Consider the following 21,261-nt stretch of genomic DNA (forward strand, 5'->3'; position numbering starts at 1 on the left):
TGTTTTATTCCCTCAGGTGCTGGCATACCATTCAACTGCAATTATCTTGTCAGGAAAAGAGGAAGGCAGCTGTAATCTTGCACAACAAAGATTTCTGCACTGAAGGATTTCTTTATCAAAGATTTTATTTATTTTTTTTTAAGATAACACAGAAGGAAATGAAAAGTAAATTCTGTAGAAAATGGTCTAATCAATTCTCATTTCACTCCAATTGGTATCCATTTGGTATCTCAAATCAAACAGTGACTGAGTATCTTCTCTGATTAAACTTTGAAAACAACACCAGAAGCCACAGAGGAGCTCTGGAGATGGCCCACAGCTCTTAATGCACCTTCCCGTTAGTCTGGACACACTGACTTTAATCCTGATTGGAATCCCCAGGGAAAATGTCAGTGTCTGTTCCCTTCATCTTAAATCCCTCTCGAGTACTTGTCCTTATTGGAAAACAGCCGTATAATCAGTCATAATTCAGTGTGTAACAGGCTGTTCATGAGGAAGATTTTGGCAGAGAACTGAGAGGAAAGATTATGGAGCAATTTCTCTGAATTATGCACAGGTTAACCACATCCTTCAACACTAAAAATTGTCATTTCAGTTATAGATATCAAGGAGAAATCTAATACTATTGAACTTGGTAATAAAAATCCCACTGAGTTTAATAGATTTGACTCACTGGGTATTCAGGAGAGGAAAAACTGAGTATATATCTACAATTTAAGGGGGTCATAAAAAGTGGGGGGGGGGGAACTTTTTATACAGGCATGGAGTGACAGGACAAGGAGGAACAGCTTCCAATTGTTAGAGGGCAGGGTTGGATGGGATATTGGGAAGAAATTCTTCCCTGTGAGGGTGGTGAGGCCCTGGCACAGAGCAGCTGTGGCTGCCCCTGGATCCCTGGAAGTGTTCCAGGCCAGGCTGGACAGGGCTTGGAGCAGCCTGGGATGGTGGAAGGTGTTGGAATGATAGTGGAAGGGGATGGAATGAGGTGAGCTTTAAGGTGCCTCCCAACCCAAACCATCCTGTCATGCTGTGAATTTAGCAGAGACTCTCTGAGTATCTAACAGAGTCCAGCCAAGGTCACCTTCCTGCACCCCTGTAAATCCACATCAGGAGCAGCCAGAGCACAGAACTCCTCACCCACTTTCCCTCTTTATCCACTAACACACATTGGTTCAGTCTGTCATCAGCAGGGTAAACAGATCCCTGCACTTGCAAGTGCCCCAACTCCCCTTCCTCACTGGCAAACACCCTTTCCTATTGCAATAATTAACTCACCTCCAGAATCCCTGCTTGGGCTCTCCCATTCAGTAGAGCTCAAATAAACAAATTAACACGATAAATTCCATTGCACATGAAAGCCAGTCTCAAGAGAAACAATCACATTTAAAACCCAATTTCAGACACGGGTGCTGCCAGGCATCTCACCAGGACTCATTACAGAATCCACCCGTGGCCTCAATCCCTCCAACATTCACGGTCAGATGGCAACAGTTTCCATTTAATAGGCTAAATACTGAACACTCAACCTGTCCTCATAAATAACAGGGCTTGTTTTTCTCATGCTGGGTAGAGCTCCTGTTAATGGCTTTCCACACAATTCTGAGCATGATAACAGTGTGTGGACAGGAAAAGAGACCAAGAGTTGTATTAAAAAAATAATTATAATGCAAATCAGGATTTGGCTGCTCATCAACAACAGAGGGGATTTTCCAAAACATTCTGCATTAGCCTAGCTGTAGCAGTCGTGGCTCCAAAAATGTCATCCTTAGTCCTTAGCTCTTAGAATCCCAGAATGGCTTGGGTTGGAAGGAACCTTAAAATCATCCAGTTCCACCCCCATGCCATGGGCAGGGACACCCTCTACTAGACCAGGGTGCTCCAAGTCCCATCCAGCCTGGCCTGGGACACTTCCAGGGATTAACATCCAAAAGGAGGCGAGATACACACAACTTCAGCTTTGTCTCAGAAAAAAATAAGCTGTGGAGGGCTCTGACTTTGGTCTTCCTGTTCTCCCACACACATCCCTTGTGGCGCTGAGTATGGCACCTTCAGGCCCAATGTGTATTTATACACTTAAATCACACTAAATAGGATTTCAAAAGCCTCCATCCACATCTAAATTCCTTCACAAATCTTGCTTTTGATCTCTCCAGCTACATCTGTATTATCAAATCAGCTCAAAGCTGTACCAGTGCTAGAAATCCACCCCACTGGTTGTTCAGGATATTTAAAGCCCAGCTCTGCCCTGGCTGTGGTTTCCACCAGTAACCTCAGGCACGGGAGCTGGGTGGAGTGGCTGACTCACACTCCACATCCACAGCCCCTGTGCATGAGGGCACACAGCCAGTGCCTCCAAGGCTTTAGGACTAAACCACAGGAATGAGGCAGCAGCAGTAAAGATGCTGAAGTTCTCTGTAGATGAGAACAGCTTTGTTCACCTCCCAGACAGGGAACTGGCTTGCATTAAACTGTACTTACAGACCTTGGAATGGGGCCATCCAAGGGAAGAAGGGCTCCTGAGTGGATGCTTCTATTTTTCTGTTCTCCCAGTAATACAGCTATACGATTTGTTTTGTACTCCTGAAGCAAACAATTGCACATTCACAGTTGGAGGTAGGGTATAAATATTGTCTCTGGCTGATCCCTTGATCCTGTCGTCCTTGCTGAATTAATCACACTCGCAGATCAATCCAGGATTTGTTGCTGGCAGAGCAGATGGCCAGGCAGTCTGCAGTTGTGAGCAAGGCAGGCACGTTCTCCTTCCAATTATCCAGCAGCATTTTCCAACAGTGGATATTTAAAATTAGACATTATTTTGAGCAAATGTTAGATCTCTCTTGTTCCTTCTTCAGCTCCATAGGGACAGTGACCCCTGATTTCTGCTCTGCTTCCATGCTTTAAGACTCAGCAGAAGTACAGGATGGCTGGTGCCCCTTTCCCTTTCAACTGAATGTTTTCTGCCCCATTTTCTTCTGCTGTCTTCCCATTTTCCACAGAAATGAGGTGACAACACCAGCTGCTGTTTAGCACAGGGATTTCAAGGGTGCATTGTATTAATTGCTGAGCCAAGGGCTCCAGGAGAGGGAAGAGAAGCTGCATTCATGGGGCTCATGGCACGGAACAGCAGGAACGGGGGTGACAGTGTGTGCCTTTCAAACAGCCTGGACAGGACTTCCCTGTCACAGGAGTAAATCTGCCGTGAAAGACAGACAGACGTGCTGTTCTCGCAGTGTTTACGTCTGTTCTGCATTCAGAGCCCCTCTGGATGATAATTGCTGCTGTCTCCCCTCTGTCCCCTGCTGAGGAGCTGTGAGAGCTGTCAGGGGAGTTTCAGCCCAGCTCCATCAGTTCTGTAGGAGACACCTCACGTTGCTCCAGAGGTGAACAGGGTTAACCCAGAGCATGTCTGCAGTCCCTGAAGGAATGAAACACGACAGGACAGTCCAGAGGAGACGATCCCCCCATGCTGGGCACAATGGGCCACTCTGATTAACCACAACTATGCAAAGGCATCGACATCAATCCCTTGGCTCCATGGCCGGAGAAAGGACAGGGCGGTTACCCAGAGCACAGCGAGGCTGCACGGGGTGCTGCACACACACACTGCATCACACAGCCTCTTATCCACACAGGATCACAGCATCCAACAGCACCCAAAGGAACAGCACACATGGAAAACAGCCTGCAAGACCTCAGAGGGGAACAGTGCCCAAGTTTACACTGATGTGAACTTAGAATTATGGAATCTCAGAACGGTTTGGGTTGGAAGGGACCTTAAAGATCATCTGGTTCCAATCCCCCTGCCCTAGGCAGGGGCGCCTTCCACTATCCCAGGTTGCTCCAAGCCCTGTCCAACCTGGCTTTAAACACTTCCAGGGATGGGACACCCACAGCTTCTCTGGATAATCTGTGCCACTGTCTCACCACCCTCACAGTCAAGAAGTTCTTCAGATATTCAATCTAAACCTACTCATTCAGTTTGAAGCCATTCCCCTGGTACTCCAGGCTGTTGTAAATATTCTCTCTCCATCTTTCTTGTAGGCTCCTTTCAGGTGCTGGAAGCCTCCCCTTCACCAGGTTGAACAATCCCAATTCTCTCAGTCTTTCCTCACAGCAGAGATGCTCTGTTCCTCTGATCAGCTTGGTGGCTTCCTGAGAGTCACTCCAACAGGTCCATGACGTGCCAGCACTGTCCTAACCACCTTCAGACGACACTCACTTTAGTATTTCACCTTTTGCTGCTTCCCACAAAATGAAAATAGAAAACTTGAGGTATGCAATTGCTTAGCCTTATGTTCAACCTTTCAATATAGAAACCAGATACAAATATGTATTAATTTGAAAAGTTAAAAGCTAAAGCCAGGGGTCCTTGTACTTCAGAACTGTATTTATTAAAACAATGCTGGAATTTACATTTCCAATGCCTTGAACACAACACAAACCAAGCCAGTGCCACTCCCTTACTCTGCAGCCCAGAGAGAGGATGCCAATTCCCCAGAGGCTGATCCCAGATACATATTTTGAGAACTACAACTCCTTTTCCCTGCTGTGCTGTAGGAACCTACACGCCTGCATGTCTGGCAGTTCAGGGCTGCTCTTCAAGAACACCAGGGCTGCCTCTCAGATCCCAGAAAAACTCTCTCTTCCCCAGCAGTTTTCATTTAAACTGTGTTCCCAGAGCAGCCTCAAGGCCAGCTCAGCACACAGGACCAATTCCCTGGGCTGAGTTTCCTTCTGGAGGAGGTGGGAACAAATGACATCATCTCCACAGCTCTGCCTTTGCTGGCAGAGAGAAGCAGTCACCTACCCTAAGGGAAGCCCTGCAGAGGATGGAACCAAACTGGAGTTACACACATAGAGCCAAATCCAACACCTCCAGCATTTATAAGTCCCTCTGTGCAGACTTTCCCACAGGAGGCTGAACCAAATTTCTTTAGACCTTGTAGTACATCACCAAAACTGCAGCTGACACAACCAACAAGTGCAGGGGAAGACCCACCTGCCACATCTTCAGTTTTGTTCCACAGGGTGAGGCCCACCTTGAATCCTCAGCCGTGCCATACAGGAGTGCAGCTGAACAAATTCCAGCCACTCTTACACCCAGAGCACCTCCTGTCCTTCCCACAGCCCCAGCAGCCCTCCCTCCATGCCAGTTCTGCCTCAGTGGCACTGTCAGAGCCTCACTGCCTGTGCTTGGCTTCCCACCCTCACCTGCACCTGAACAGGAAACTGCAGGAACTTCGCTGTGAGGAGCCTGGGAGAGCCAGCTTGTGTTCCAGTCAATGAACAGCAGGCACAGGCACACTCACACACTGTCTGTCACACACAGACAGCAACTGCCCCAGCTTCCATCCCTTGCAGTTGGCTGGGACAGGGCCTGGAGCAGCCTGGGACAGTGGAAGGTGTCCCTGCCATGGCAGGGGTGGAACTGGGTGGGATTTAAGGTCTCTTCCAACCCAAACCATCCTGGGATTTTTCTTCCAGCTCTTCCAGAACAAATTCCATTTCTCCTGTTCTCTGTGTTATTCCCAGACACCCTGCCAAGCCACAGATCTCCTTAGCAAACTCCCAGCCCTGGAAGGGAAAGCACCCCTGTGGGATGCTCAGGTGCACTGCAGGCTGGTCCTGCTCTGCAGAGCTTTCCCATTTTGATCCCTACTCCCCCTTTGCTTTGACTTTAACCACCACTCAATTGACCTTTTCACCAGAACTATGAGAAGCCACTGACCTTTCCTGAATGGAGGCAGCTGCCCTTCACTTCATATCCCTGATCTGGCACTTCTCTTTACTCTGCTGTTGTTTTATGGCTGTGATGTGGCAGTACCAATGAGCTATTGCCCATTTCCTAGTGCAGCACACTCAGTGACCAGCAGAGAATGCCACAGGACCCCACAGGTGACCTTCTCCTCCCATAGGAGAGCTATTTATTAATTTTTTTTTCTCCTTTTCAGGAAAACCATTCTTCTCCCTTAGCAGCTTTTTCTTCCCCGAGCTTCTGGCAACAGATTTTGCCTTTCAGTGCCTGAGATGCCATCAGGAGCCAGATGTGCTGAAGCAGCTGTGCATTTTCTCCTTCCAGAGCTCTCTCACCTGGGAGCAAAGGGGTTTATTTCTGTCATGTCTAATCAGTGGCCTATTAATGCTGTTCCTTGATGTTCACAGAAACAACCTATGGCAGGTACTGAAGCTGAATTCCTGGGTTATACTTGGCAGTTTTTTCAACAATAGAGGAATCAAAGTCTCAAAGATCACAACAGGATGAAACAGCAAGAATGCAGAAAATAAGGACTTAAATCAAATTAATGCAGTGGTCTCTTGGGCAGGAAAGAGATGAGCCAATGACTGTGGGAAGGTAAAAAACCCAAGTTCCTCTGTCTCCTTCAAGCTCTGGTTTCCTTGACAGCTCTGTTCAGGGGGCACCTGCACTCTGCATTGTATTGCACAGCTCCAGGTTCTGCCAGGAGCCTTGTGGGAGAGGTGGAGCAGGGAAGTTCCTGTGACATTCCAGGCTGACACCGAGCCCCACGCTGCCTTGCACCTCATCTGCAGGCAGTGGGAGGTCTGTGACACAAAGGTGCAAAGCAGCAGAGCACAGCAGTTCCCTGCAGGATTCCAACAGCTCCTCTCCTCCCCATCACAGCAGATGGAAATGGAATTATTTTAGGTACAACAACAAATGAGGGAGCAGTTGAGACTGAAGACACCTGAAAGTCCAACACAAACTTCAGGAAGCTGAGAAAAGGAGGAAGGTCATACCAAGCATCACCTGTCACACAGGGACCATTTTGCAATTAAAACAGGCCAACACAACCTCTTAATGAAATATTTTATTTAAACCAATACAAGCACCATGCTTAGCAAAAAAAAAAAAAAAAGATTTGGTTTAAAGTAAACATGCAATGTGAAGTAGCAGAGACTAAACAGCATATGGAAGTTGTACTGGTTACTGGTATTTTCATGGAACTGCCAAATTCCCAAATCTGGCTGTGAACCTCTCACACCTTTTAAGACAAGTCTGGACCACAGAACAAACACAAGAGTTTCACTGAGCCCCATCTCATGTCCCACTTCACAGTCACTACATGTATGTATAAAAACAACATTCATGATGTTTATTTTTGGAATGCTCTGAAGTAAGGAATTGAATTCTCTTGCTTCTGCCTGTTTGAGTCAGACCCGTCAGCAATTTAACATTGTTTCTGGACCAGCTATTTTACAGTTAAAGATACAAAAATGGAATCCTGGTACAAATGCAAAGATGCTCCTTTGGAGAAGTGAAAAAGGTGTCAACACCTGCATTATTGCCTCCTTTAATAGATCAGAACAGTATTCATTATACTAGAAATACACTTAAACCATCAAATACCAGCATTTACAATTTTTTGTTAAAAATATTCAAAACACTACAAGTCTATTTCATGGGCTGACATGCAAACTCATGCTTAAATTCAGCTTACCATCAGTGAATACGATTACAAGAGCTGTATCCCAGCCATCTAGTCAATATTTAAAGCAAACCTGATTAATTGTGGCAGAAGTCTCCCTTGGAGAGACCTTTAACTCCAGACCGAGGATTTTATGGCCAACTTACTAACTCCTGAAAAATAGGAGTTCCCAATGGAAAATGCTGACTCTCAGACCTTTAGCTACAAAGGCTCCCCTAGGCTAATTTATGCTGTCCTTTAGAGGTCTGAAAATTCAAGAGAAATGTGTGATTACAGATGGGCAATTCACCAGCAAAGCCCAGCAGGAACATACTGGCCTGAACATGGACTCATCTGCCTCCCACTGAGCCCAAGGGGGCAGCAGCACAGAACACACAGTTCTACAGATAAGGTGGGGAAAGATGTTATGAAAACAAGGATTATTTGTGCAGGAAAGACCTGGACATAATGATGTCTTTGTTTAATCAAGTGTTAGCACTACCTGCATCTCAAGAGCCCAGGACAATTAGCAGCAGCCAGTTGTGTCAAAACACTGCATGAAGAGCAAAGAGAACACAAACAAGGCTGGAACACAAACACCCTCTGCACACTCATCTTCCCAGAACCTGCAGCTGCTTCCACAGCTCAGCCAGGGAAGCAGGAGCAGCTGCCAGGCAGGGCTGGCTGAGGAGCAATACTGGTGGGCTGAGCAGCATCAACAGCACCTTCCAGGGGAAACTGGGCTTGAACACTCTCACGAGGATCTGTCTGCTCCCTGCAAGGCTGGAGGGGCAGCACCCAAGGCAGAAAGTGCTTAAGTGAGGCACGAGGACATGAGAAGTGGAAGAACTCAGCTGAAGATACAGCTGTAAGGAATAATGTTTTCTTGGCAGAAGGGGGAGCAATCCAGAGATGAAAGGTCAAATTTCACCATTTCATGCAGCAGCTCCTCCCTTCCCTCCTGATACAGGCCTCTTGTACAGTTATTTTTGTGCAGACCTGTGCAGGCAGCAGTTGGCAGCCCACCAGTATACAAAGTACAACAGACATGATTAATCCAGTTTTTCCCCACTGCAAATCAAGCTGAACATTCCAAGCAGCAGCTTCCCTCTCGTCCACACTGTACTTTGATATGCCTCACCTTTAGTACAATCCCAAAAAAACCTCAAAAGAGATTCTTGCTGTTCCCAGACTGATGCTTGGAATGACACTACCCTTTAAGCCAAAGTCTTATTTATACAATGTTTGTCACAAAAGACATGGTTTTTATTGATCTGCAGTACAGAATGATCAAGCAACAGTTTCATAATCAACATTTTTTCATCCAGGGAAATGAAATTGTTTTTCCAGTTCAGTATGTTAACACAGAAATTTAATTACAAGCATTTCATTCCTGCACCAAAGTATCGATTTAATTGGATCATTCCAACATGTATTTTGAAAAGCTCCTCTCAAGTCAGATTTATATACAAATAAATGAGCAGTAACATCAAACTAGGAAGAGATTTACCAACACTGAAGACCTTTGCAAATGAATTCCTTGTGATCTTGCAGGAGTTAGTGTTTTACCACTAACACAACCTAAGTTGACAAAACTAACCCCACTTTCAGCAAAGGTTTCACAGCATGAAATACTGGCCTCCAAAGTGAACACTGCATTCCTCCCAGCGAGCAGATTGGTTGGGGCAGCTGCATTTTAAGGTATGTTATCAACAGGAAGCTGCTCTTCCGCAGCCACTTGTTCAGAAGCACAACAAACACTCACGAGCAAGACAGGGAGAGACTGTCCCGTGAGTGCTCCTCCTTCCTGCCACAGCACGTGCTGAACGTGGCCCACACCACACAGCTACTCTATTCATATAAAACAGACCTGTAAAAAGACTGGTCATTTATAAAAGTTAAATACTATTTTCACATTAGATTTGCTGTTTCAAAGAGATGAACCGTTAAGTAGATGAAAATCAAATGATCATTTATGCAAAAGCTTCATCTGGAATGTAATTTTGACCAAAAAGCCTTTAAGAAAGTTAGAGGTTGTAATTAAAATACTCAAAAGCTATGTGTGGCCAACTTTTATAACAAAAAAGATACAAATCATTTATTATCATGAAAAGCTTTAACCTCCTGACTCCTACAAATGGAGCAGATGATTGGAATTTCAAAGAAAATGAGGTTGGCTTTTTGTTTTAACAGATGTCAACTGCAGCACGAGGCACTAGGAACAAATATTACTTGGATTCTTTAACAAAGTTTTTACCAAATTTGTAAGAAGTGGCAGTGTAAAATTCTCAAGTCCTTTTAAAGCTAACAAATGAAAGGCACACAGTATCACCAGGTGTTCAGATAAAAGGAAATGAGCAGAGGTAAACTTCTCAACAGTGTCAGAACAGAGATGCAAGAAGAAATCTGGTGCAAGAGGAACCAGAGTTGTAGTTCAGCCCTTAGTTATCAGCTAGTTCCTGTGAGACTGTATTAGCATGAGAACTGGACAGTCAAAGCTTTGCCCTGAAATTTAGGAAGATTGACTCAGGCAACTGAGGAATTACTGGAATGACAAAAATTAGTTCCAAGAATTTGAGACAGTTCACATGGACTTGATGGAAAGATAAATGGATGGATTTGCAGTACAAGGATTTTGACTTTTTAATACCAAACAAATGCTTCCAGGGAGCTTCCAACAAATGCTTCAAAATTGAGAAGACATTAAGTCAAAAATTACTCTGCTAAGTGAGAGTACATAAATTCTGCATATAAATGGCTAATGTGTGTCATAAGGATGCATTTGTAGCTCAGAAAAAGTTAGCGTCAGCTTCCAAATGATGTTTGTACACGGTTATAAATCCAGAACTGAACTATTTTAGTTACAGAAATATTAGTCACAGGAGTGCAAAAGGAGTCCCTGCAGAGGAGTATTCCCTTTTAGCAGGTACAAATAAGGAAACACCTGCAAAGATTTGTTACTTCAAGGAGACAGACCTGCTATTCTTTGCACAAACTCTGCACAAGAGAGATACTGCAGGAGACAGCTGTGAATACAGTGCATTGCTTGGATGGAAGTATTCATGTCTGGTTCCAGTATCACCAGGATGGTACAGAAACACTTAGAGGTTTTCCTTAGTGGAAAAAGCCCAGTTTCTCACGCAGCCATTCTTCAGTTAGGTCTTCTGTATTTCTGATTTCGAATACCTAAACAAAATGGCATTGCATCAATTCCTGAGGGATGGGGCTGGAAGGGACAAGCACACAATGCAGCAGCACCTTTCCACACACAGGGCTGAGCTGCAATAAAACACAACCAACCTGCAATTCTCAGGGGCTTTCTTGAAAGCATCAGATCAGAGGAAAATACACAACACTAAGTGGCAAAAACATCACTAACATAAACAAGAATCTTGTCATGCTATTTCTGGGTTTTACTCTTATCCCTTAGAATGTGAGAAAAGCACATGTACTACATTTTAAAATAACCCTGAAGTGGCCCCATCTCAGCATGCATTATCTCAGCAAGATGGTATTTTGAAGAATACAAATAATGTAATATCTGGATTGATTTAAGCCCAAAGTTTAGCAATTTTACTCAGTCCAACACACAGTTATTTTTTCTTTCAACTGAAATAAATTCATAGTAGCCAGTAGCATATTGTTTCAACTGTAAAATGTCTCAAAATAGAAAACTTGGGGAAAAAACCCAACAAAATCCTAAAGCACAGAATGGTTTGGGTTGCAAAGGACCTTAAAGACCATCTAGCTCCAATCGCCTGCCATGCCAGGGACACCTTCCACTGTCCCAGGTTGCTACAAGCCCCATCCAATCTGGCCTTGGGCATTTCCAGGGATGGGGCAGCCACAGCATCTCTGGGCAAACCCCCAAAACAATCTAAAAGCTACTAACCCAAAGCTTTGTGAAATTTTAATGAAGCCTTGAAGCAGAAAACAAGGTCCAATACACCAATATACACTTTAAATTCCATGTGGGCAAGTAACTGGTTAGGGTTTGGGGTTTGCTTTTAATAGCCTGAACAGAAACAATGTCAATTATGATTGATTACTGGAGTCCATGAGATGCCCAAAGACAAAAGTCAGGTAATTTTACAAATTCACAGGTCTTTAAAGTGAAGAAACCCCAAAAATCAGTGTTACAAGAACAGAACAGCTTAACAGGAACCAAGCTAATATGCAAGTCACTGGAGACTGAGAGAACTCAGCTGAGTCATGAGCAAAACTCACAGCAGGAGGAAGTCCCAGCAGGAGTTAAAATGAAACACAGCTCAGCAAGTGGCAAGAATAAAGCACATCTGAAGAGCAAGCAGGCAATCCCAACTGGAGACAGCCTGTGCTCTCTGCCTTCAGGAACCATGAATGAACCCAGCCCTGGACTTGCATTCAAAAGCCATTCAGGCTGAATTTCTCCCATGTCAGAAGTGACAGGAACTCCAACTCTAACTGAGCTACTTCCCAGGCTTTCACCTTCTTCTCACCATCCCTTCTTCTTTCTTACTAAAAACTGTCTACCTCCTTTCTATCAGTTATCAGGCCTCCAAGATACAGTCTCAACAGATCTAAAAAAAGATTTCTTGGGGCTGTGCTGATTGTTTCTGCCATCTTCTGCTGCCTTCCTACTGACTCCTGTTAACCTGAGGTCTAATTTGGAACAGAGGTGTCTTCTCTTACAAGGTACAGCTGGAAGAGGCAAAAGCTGGACAGAGCTTGGAGCAGCCTGGGCTGGTGGGAGGTGTTGGAACAAAGGAACATTAAGGTCCCTTCCAACTCAAGCCATTCTGTGATCCATAGTTCTCTTAACATTTTTACTGGGATGTTAAAGGACTCAGCAGGATAAGGAATGAAGGGAACAGTGCTGTGGGAAGTGCTGAAGTAATTTCACATGGTATGAAAAACCTGCAGCAGCTACTGACTCTATTAAGCTTTACTGCTTGAGGCAAAAAGGAGTCTAGGTGCCATTTAGGCAAAGATTTCAAAGAAAATTTTTCATTTCTCCAAAATGAAAAATAGGTGACATTTCTTTTCTAAAATATACACACAGCCAGACCTAGTGAAGGCAGTGATTTCTTCTGGTGTCAGTACTGGGAGAACCCAGCACAGGAAGAAATTGTTCATCCCTTGGCACATGTTACTTACCCTGCAGGCTGTTCTGCAAGCATGCAGCCCCAGGAACCAGCTAAACTGATTCACACCACACTGAGGCTTCAGTCTATTCTTCCCATCAGTAAATTCCTCCCCCACAGCAAAGATGTCCATCCTACTGAGGGATATTTTTGTTTTACAGAACACTGTTCCTCCTGGTGTTTTAAGGTACAGAAATCTCCATACATACTCCTCCTTCAGCTTTCCTAAACCAAACTCTGTTCACTGTAATCACAAACTCTCACAAAATCCTTCTTGCCACTGCTTCAAGCAAGACACAAAACAACAACCTGCAGTGAAGGGGGAGTTATTTCAAAAGCCAGTTATACCTTAGTGAGTTCAGCTGTCTGTACAAGCTTATTCTTGCTTCCAGCATACATCATCTGCTGCTCAGGCTTACATCCTGAAGTTATAGGGAAAAAAAAAATAAAGATTTTTAAAAATTATTTTCACTGCAACAATTCAAAAATAAGTTGGGGGTTTTTTTAAGAATTCTAATCTGAAAGCTAAAGATATTCAAAGGAAGAGTGTCAGGTAGCTACAGAAGAATATGCTCAGTAGTTGCTAAACTCTTTTATATACCTAGTTACTCTAGCTCTGAGAAATGAAGGGTAGAACAATGCAATCAGTTTATCTTCTTCCAGGGGATAACAAGGATAATCCAGTAATACCAGCAAGATACACTGCTACAGTTCAGAACACAGATGGAAGCCCAGGAACAATTCAGCTCTGGAAGCCCAAACCAAGACCCAGGTTATTTGGCTCCTGTTAAAATGACACAGTGCCCTGTGCAGGTGGGTTGATGGTGAGGGTTGCTGTGACACAAGCAGAGGATGCTCTGAACTGCTCTCTACGAACCTGGGATGATCCAGGATTAGTCTGTTTCCCCTGGAACAGTCTGTTTCAGCACTTTCACATGCTCAGATCTGAGACAGGGAGCCCTCTCTTGCTCCTTTTCCCCCACAGCAGTGACAGCCCTTTAGACTGTCCCCTCACACCATCCTCTCCTGCTGCCCATTACACTCAGGCCCCTCAAAAACTCCTCTCAAATCCCATCCTAACCCTCCTAAAGTCCTGTTCCTTTCATGGGTAGAATGAAAGGAATAGGATTCTAAGATCCACAGAAAGAAATGGGTTCTCATGTCCTAGTGAGATGAGAGGCATTTCCTCCCTCCCAGTCACTTATGTCTGAGTAGCAGGAGGGAGCAGAGCAGAGTCACTCAGGAACAGAGGCAGAGTCCTGCAGCCCTCCCTGTGCTCCCTTCCTGAGCCTTACAGGGTCATGCTTTGAGGACTCCCCAAGATCTGAGGAGTGAACAGGTTAAATGAGGTTAAACCTCCATGAGGGGATGCAGAGTGCTCCAGCCCTGCCCCTGAGAGGTTGCTGAGCACACTGAGAACAGGCACTTTCAGGCAGACACACCTTCTGGCAGCTAAGCAGGAAACCAACGCTCCAGCTCAGCCTTCAGAAGTGGGAAAGAGAGAATCTCTTCTCTCAGACATCTGAAGTGCCCTAAATGTGAACCTCAAAGGCAGGAAAACCTCCTTGAGAGCACCAAGTACTCGGTTTTATCTTCCCTAGAAGAGAATATGCCCAAATTTACAACACACAGTAGCTACAGAGTTCACTCACCAACGGGGCTGGAGAAGATAAAGCACAATGGATAGGAAACTCTTCCATCTTCATGCTGGTACTTGTAGCTATACACAATAAATGTTTTTTCTGAGGTTAAAGAAACTAAGAAATCAATTATTTTATAGGATATAATGCCCAGTTATCAGAGCTTGATGCAGGCAGAAGTCAGTGTTGCATTTAAGATGATGTTTTAATTTGGTAATAATAATCTCACTGTTTTGTTTTCACTTCCACATCTGATTTTCAGAACTGGCCCTGCCTCAGTGTGAGGGCTGTCTCTGTAGTAATGTTTCACATCAGAGCTAAAAATCACCCTTTCATCACAAATATTCCTCTTCCAGCTTTGTAAAAAGACTTCCCACACCCACCACTGTGGTTTTGGCTTTTAATGAAAGCCAAATTCTTTCTTTGCTGACCAAGAACTTCGTTGTTTCAGGTGTTCTGCTCAATTTGAACTGCAGTTTTAGCCAGGACTTCTGTTTTCAGCCTCCCACTGCACTGTAGGCATGAAAGGCAAGATTCAGAACAGCACAGGGAATGGTGCCAGCCAGCTCTTGAGGCTAATAGGGCAGGTATTTTCTTCACATGTAACTTAAGTACCCCTTTTATTTCACTAGTTAATTTACTTCACCCTCTTTTGTTCTTTTTCCAAAACAGGGATTCCTCCCTGGATCACATGGCCACAGCAATTCCAGAATCAGTAACTGCAGCAAAACAACAACAGCCACATCCTGAGAAAGCACCAAAACAGATCCAGAGTTACACAGGCAGAACTCTATATTTAGAAGTAGCCAGTGACTGGTACATTTTACTCACTTCTTTACATTACCAGCAACGTGGCTTTGCCTTACTTCCCCAAACATTATATAGTGTAAAAGGAAATAAAATGTCAGGAAAGGCTTAAATGAGTCATTGTTTCAGCAAGTGGTACAACAGTTCAGTGCAGCCTGAGAACTGATCCCTGGGTTATTTCCCAAATAAAGGATCAGCAAGATCACACTACAGCAATTACTGGCCTAAAAAGGTGAAGTCCAACACTTTGAACAGCTTCCAGGAGTGAGTAAGTCCAAATGGCAGCAGCATGGCAAGGATATCGAGGTTGTCTCTCAGGCAGCTCATCCTTTAGCTCATCAGGAGAAATACCCTGGTGACATTAAACACAAGCAATGTTTGAGCAAGTACCTCACACTGGAAGGTTAAAGCAGGGTAATGGACACAAACACCTGTAGGGCAGATGGTGATCTACAGGTGAACTGATAAGGACCTCCCAAATTACTACAGCAGTTTAGGAAGATTTGTGTGCCAACAGACTCCTATGACTAAACACAGAATTAATGTTAGTGTGAATAATCACCCCTATTTTAGGCATAATAAATTGAGCAAACATTTCTGGCATAGTTGGCTATGCTGGCAGTTACCATGCTTTGCCAACCCTAGTACTAAATAAGTAAGCACACACTATAAAGTAAGTTAAAATCAGCTACATAAATCAAAAGTTTGAAAATTTCAGTCCTTCCTCCTTCAGCACACAAAAAGGATTCCCCGTTACATCTGAGTGTTACATTAACATCTACATTCTAGGGAACAAGAGCTCTGGTTAATGCTCCAAGCCCTGGGAAGGATTTAATTTTGCCCTATGGACCGTTAAGAAACACCACACACTGGGCTGACCTTATTATGCCACCCATCAAATTTAGAGTCTGCAGGGGATTAGCAATCCTGCTTCTAATTGATGGCAGACCAGCTCAGAGACAAATGTGCAGATCTACGTGGAAACACAGCAGAAATCTCTTCAAAAAGCCAGCAGGTGCCAAAGATGCTTTTTACATCGTTAAAACAGCTTTAAAATAACTTTTTTTTTTGTGCAATTAATTAGTCAACTCAATTGCTTCTGCATAGTTTCACTATTAATGGTGCTGTGCTTTACATGCAGAGTGACCATGCATTTAAATAAGCTCATGACCCAAATTAGATTAAGAGTTTGATAACAATTTGAAACTAAGGCAGTACCTTAGAGACAACAATACATTGCAGGCTGAAGATACTCTTATTTACAATTCATTTAACAAACCTCATGCTCCTCATCCAGCACCACCAACTGCTTATCCTTGTCGATTTTCACTATAAATCAAAATAAAACACAGATCAATGTTTTTTTCAATCAATTTACAAAATGGATGCATGAAGCTTTTTAGCACTCAGCAGTTCTAGTCCTTGTGATTCTGTTTTTCTTCTCCAGAGTATCCCATGACTTCCCAAAATCATTTTACAAACAGTGGTAGACTCTGAGCCATAATTAAATATAAATACTCTGCTAAGAGCAGATGGAGACTTGAATCCTAATAACAGCACTATTTTATTGTTAAAATTACAGGCAGAATTGGAAGTGCTGCAGCTCAGAGAACAAACACCCCCCTGGCTCATGTTTACCTGATAAAGCAGAAATCTCACACAGGGAAGAAAAGAGGGGAGAGGATTTTCTGACAATTTTTGTCAGGCACGTTTGGAACTTACTTATAATGGCAGCATTGTTGGTCTCTTTGCGAAATCGGAATTTTCTCAGTTTCTCCACCAGGTCTTCAGCAACATCACAAACCACCAGAGATTCACTCTGCAAAAGGAAATGGCACAGGGGAGGGAGAGATAAATCCTTCCACAAAGTGAAACAGATAAAAAAAAAATCCCTGTGTCACCCACATCTGTGCATAAACATTGAAGAGGGCCTGCATGCAGCTTGTCCAAAGCTTCAGAGCATCACAAAAACCAGCAAAAACGTGGGTGAAAGGAAATTTTTTTTTTAAACCACATTAACATTTTTCTGTTTTAATTTCCCTCTTCAAAGCCACGCAGTTAACTAGGAGTATTTATTAACTACTCCTGAAAAGGGATTATTCTCAGAGCTCTTAGAAGTCAACTTTACACTTCAGAAGTAGAATTTATACTTCTGCACTTACAAACTAAATTTTAGACCTCATTTTCCGAGCCCTGAAATAAGGGAGTCCCTTAGAGCAACAGCAAATGGGATCAAGTAATTTAAGCACTTAACATAGTAAGAGCTACTATTGGTATTTAAGAACAACATTGTCCTTGTTTATTTTTACCCACAAAAATATTGAGATTCACACACACAGAAAGATTTTCAGACATTTTAACCCAAAACCACGCAGCCATTTCCCCCTGTGCACACCAAGCTCTCAGAGATGCTCAAGTCACATATTAGTCATCCCACTGAAGATGAGGAAGGAAATTATTGTTTCACAAGCAGCCATGCAGGTTATCTTCCCTTACACAAGCAATTTCTGAACTGCACCAAGCCAACCACTGCCATTTCCTGAGCAACATTTTATACCCACAACATTTTATACACACAACCTCCATCTCCAACGGGTTCATGCCAGCTTGATAAAGAAGTTACTTAAAATCTGCAGCTTGAACTGTATTTATGAACTCTCAAGGCATTAAGAACTTTGTACCAAAGTAACTGTATTTCAAGGTTTCCTTAAAAAAAAAAACCCTCAGATAAAAAAAATGTGCAAGATTACCAATCAAAAGCTCTAATAAAGAGCTCTTGCACTGAGATAAATCACAGAATGTTATTATTTAAGCCCCCAGTTTTGTCTCCTCACGTTCAACATTGTGAGATTTCCCCCCAAAAGCAGATGGGTGGCTCTGCTTCCCCACTTCCCATACCCCACGTTTTGTTGTCGCTTGCTCCTAAAAAGATTTCCACCTTGATCAAATTCTGGCACAAAGTTTCATCCCTGTGCTTCCTCTGGACAGCTGGAGAGGAAATCAGGCTCTGCTGTGACAGCAGAGCTCAGGCACTGCCTGTACAGTGCCCCTGATTTTGCTTGTTTCCCATAAATGTCAAAGATCACCCTTGGCTCCCTCTGATCAGTCCCTCAACCCAAACAGGCTGAAGTCCATGATCTAAAAGGTATTTTCAAACCTAAGTCATTCTGGATTTTCTGAAACATCCCTACCGTCCACTCTCACTCATTGAGGGAGAAAACCCTAAAGAATACTTTAAAACACAACAGAATTCAGGGCCGCATTCCATAGCTGAACTTGTATTTCATATAAAATGTCACTTACACCCACTCTCACTCACCCAGGAGGTCTCAACTAAAAAACCCAGCAGGACTCAGGGCTGCATTTCAAAGCTGAGGTTCTATTTTATATAAAATGCTCTTTTGTGAAGGAAGCTTTTCTCCCCGTCCCCTGGGCTCACCAGCTTCTCCCAGCAGACAAGCCATGCTCCTGCTCACACCTGTGCAGCCACACAAACACAAATCCCTGAAGGAAAACACTCGGTAACATCAGATTCAGACTGTTTATCGAGGCTAAGCCGGCTCACCAACGCCTGGCTTAACAAAAACTGAGGAACGGCAGGGCAGGATTGCTGCACAGACAGGGACACACCTGCCAGCACCACCGAGGGGGGGCAGCTGCTGCTCCCCGCACCCTCCTGAGCAGATCCCCCTCAGGACACCCCTCCGCTCACCCTCACCCTGACAAATAAACGTGAATCTCCTAAAGAGCCTCCAGCACGGCTCTCGCCAGAGAGGCACGCAGCGAAACAGCCCAAGATTTGATCAAATTTGCTCTGCAACTGCTCCTTCCACAGGAGGGTTCAGCTCCGCAAACCTTTACTAAAAGCAGCATGCATGTCTCTTCCTTTCTCCACAACCATTACTTTACCCATTAACCAATATTAATGCAAAGTACCCCACAGCATTCATCCACCAGTCCTTGTTTCCCTTGGTCTGTTCCAACCAGCAATCACAGCTCAAGTTCAAATTCACCACTCGGGTGAATGACTTCAATGAGCAACAATCAGACGTTCTTCAGTGAATTAGCTCGAAACATTACAAGACAACCAACAACCAGGTGCCATCAAACCATCAGTCGTTTCACAGACACATAATCAGTTCCTCAGAGGTCATATCACGCGTTTTCCTGTTGATTATTCTATCATTTCCCTATCGAATCTTTCTGAATCAGCTAACTATGCAGCTTTCAGCGGGGTGAGCCCCCTCCCGACCGGACCCCCCCCCCCGCTCCCCTCCCCTCACGATCCCGCCGGGTCCCCCCTGAGGGAGCGGCGCGCGCTCCCCCCTCACCATCTTGGCGCGCGCACCAACCGCAGCCGCTCGCGCGCCGCCGCCGCCTCCTCCTCACTGGGTTGCGCCCCCTCCCTCACCGCGCCTGCGCGGCGCAAGCCACGCCCCCTCCATCGCCCTCCAACCAACCAACTGCTCTCCCGCGGGATGGGCGGGGCCATGTCACGCGTCTACGGGCAGCGGGGAGGTTCAAGGCCGCCGAGGGCGGGAAAAGGCAGGGTCACGTGATGCCGCAGCGCCACGCCTCTCTCCTTTGCATTGCAGACCAGGCCACGCCCCTTTACTGTTGCCATGGCAACTCGCGGGCTCGCCCTCAGGCGCCATTTCGCTGAGGGGATCTGAGGGAAGCGGGGCGGCACGGGGTGAGCTCCGCTCTATAGCTCATAATGTGCCTTAAAAAGGGCAAGGACTGAAGGTTTAAATCCTGGAATTGAAGCATGACATAAATCAGAAGTTGTTGTGCTTGCTGTGCTTCTGTGTAGAAGTGGAGTTTAATTCTGGAAGTCGTGCAGGGTCTCCAGCACACGAGGCACAAATAGGAGCAGCCAGAGCCGGGCACACGCTCTTTGTCCATAGTGGAGCCTTGATGTGAAGTTCTCCTGATGCTGGAGTGAATATTTGGCCTTTTCCATGCTGCTCACAATTTTAGATGCTGTTAGAGCAGAGAAAAATGCACTTTTAAGGGATTCCATAACAGATTTAAGAATATAATTGCTTTCCTCAGAATGAAAGGACAGATGCAGCCTTTACATCTCACACACAACTTCTAGTGAATTATACTAATAATTAAACACCAAATTTTTAAGATAAAGTTGCAGATTTTCACCAAGGGCTTAGCAAACACCACAGAAATGCGAGATTGCTGAGCAGCTCTTGAAGCCTCGCACAAAATCACAGAATATCCTGAGGTGGAAGGGACCCACAGGGATCATCAAACCCAATTCCTGGCTCTGCACAGGAAAACGCCAAAAATCCCACACTGTGCCTGAAGGCATTGAGCAAACCATTCCCTCAGGAGGCTGTCCAGTGCCTGACCATCCTCTGGGGGAAGAACCTTTTCCTGATATCCCACCTAATCACAGAATCACAGTCTGGTTTGGGTTGCAAAAATACACCCCAAAGATTATCCAGTTCTTACCCCACTGCTCTGGGCTGGAACACCTTCCACTAGGCCAACATGCTCCAAATTCCATCTAATGTAGCCTTGAACATTTGCAGGGGATGGGGCAGCCTCAGCTTTTCAGGACAGCCTGTGCCAGGGCCTCACGGCCCTCACAGGCAGCAGTTCCTTGCCAACAGCCCATCTAACCCCCATTCCAGGGCAGGGAGGAAGCAAAGCACAGCCATGTGCTGCCAGGGTGGCTTTGGGTCACCTCACACTGCCACTGCAGCTGTGACCGGCAGCTGCCAGGCACAAAGCTGAGGCACACTGAGCTCTCCAGCCTCCGGCAGGGTGGCAAAGCTGAATCCTGCCTCAAGTGCCACCGCTGTGGCTCCAAGAGCTCTCTGTGAAAGCACACAACAGCATCAGCCTGGTGCTCTGCAGACCTGAAAGGGCACCTGGAGCCCGAGTGCACTGCCAGGAGCCAGCACCTCTGCCAGGAGCCCAGGAGTGACAAGGGCCAATTTCCTCTAGAGGCATAAAGGCTCTGCCCATGGAGCCGAGGGGACAGGGGACTGGAAGCACAGCCCAGCTGCCCTGGGACAGGCTTGACAGACAGCTTTATTTTGCTGCACAACTTAATTGCCCTTCTCTATGGGGGAAAAGGTGTACTCAAATTGAAAACAAATAGAGGAATTGGCAGAACCGAGTAGGGGGAGTTCAGTGGGCTCAGAGGGTAAAGGATCCAGCTTGACCACTCCGTCTCTCCAGGCGTTACTGGAATCAAAACTAGGAAGGATAGTGAGGCTCCGGGCCAAAATCGGGGAAAGGGCT

The 21,261-nt window shown here is 45.1% G+C and overlaps 1 protein-coding gene across 2 annotated transcripts; it reads right to left on the reverse strand.

The window, feature by feature from the left end:
* Window positions 1–6,814: 6,814 nt before the first annotated feature.
* On the reverse strand, window positions 6,815–19,408 carry GMFB (glia maturation factor beta). Of its 2 annotated transcripts, none has more exons than XM_063159650.1 (7): window positions 19,326–19,408; window positions 16,717–16,813; window positions 16,274–16,323; window positions 15,295–15,346; window positions 14,200–14,280; window positions 12,896–12,969; window positions 6,815–10,610 (listed from the first exon to the last, which is right to left on the reverse strand). In XM_063159650.1, exons 1-7 carry the CDS (start codon window positions 19,326–19,328, stop codon window positions 10,539–10,541), a joined length of 429 nt encoding a protein of 142 aa, XP_063015720.1. In that variant the 5' UTR covers window positions 19,329–19,408; the 3' UTR covers window positions 6,815–10,538. The 2 variants fall into 2 exon arrangements, with proteins under 2 accessions (XP_063015720.1, XP_063015722.1); XM_063159652.1 differs by having other exon boundaries at window positions 19,343–19,379.
* Between the last annotated feature and the right edge of the window lie 1,853 nt (window positions 19,409–21,261).

The sequence above is a fragment of the Melospiza melodia genome, chromosome 6 (genome assembly GCF_035770615.1).
Source record: "Melospiza melodia melodia isolate bMelMel2 chromosome 6, bMelMel2.pri, whole genome shotgun sequence".
Classification (NCBI taxonomy): Eukaryota; Metazoa; Chordata; class Aves; order Passeriformes; family Passerellidae; genus Melospiza; species Melospiza melodia.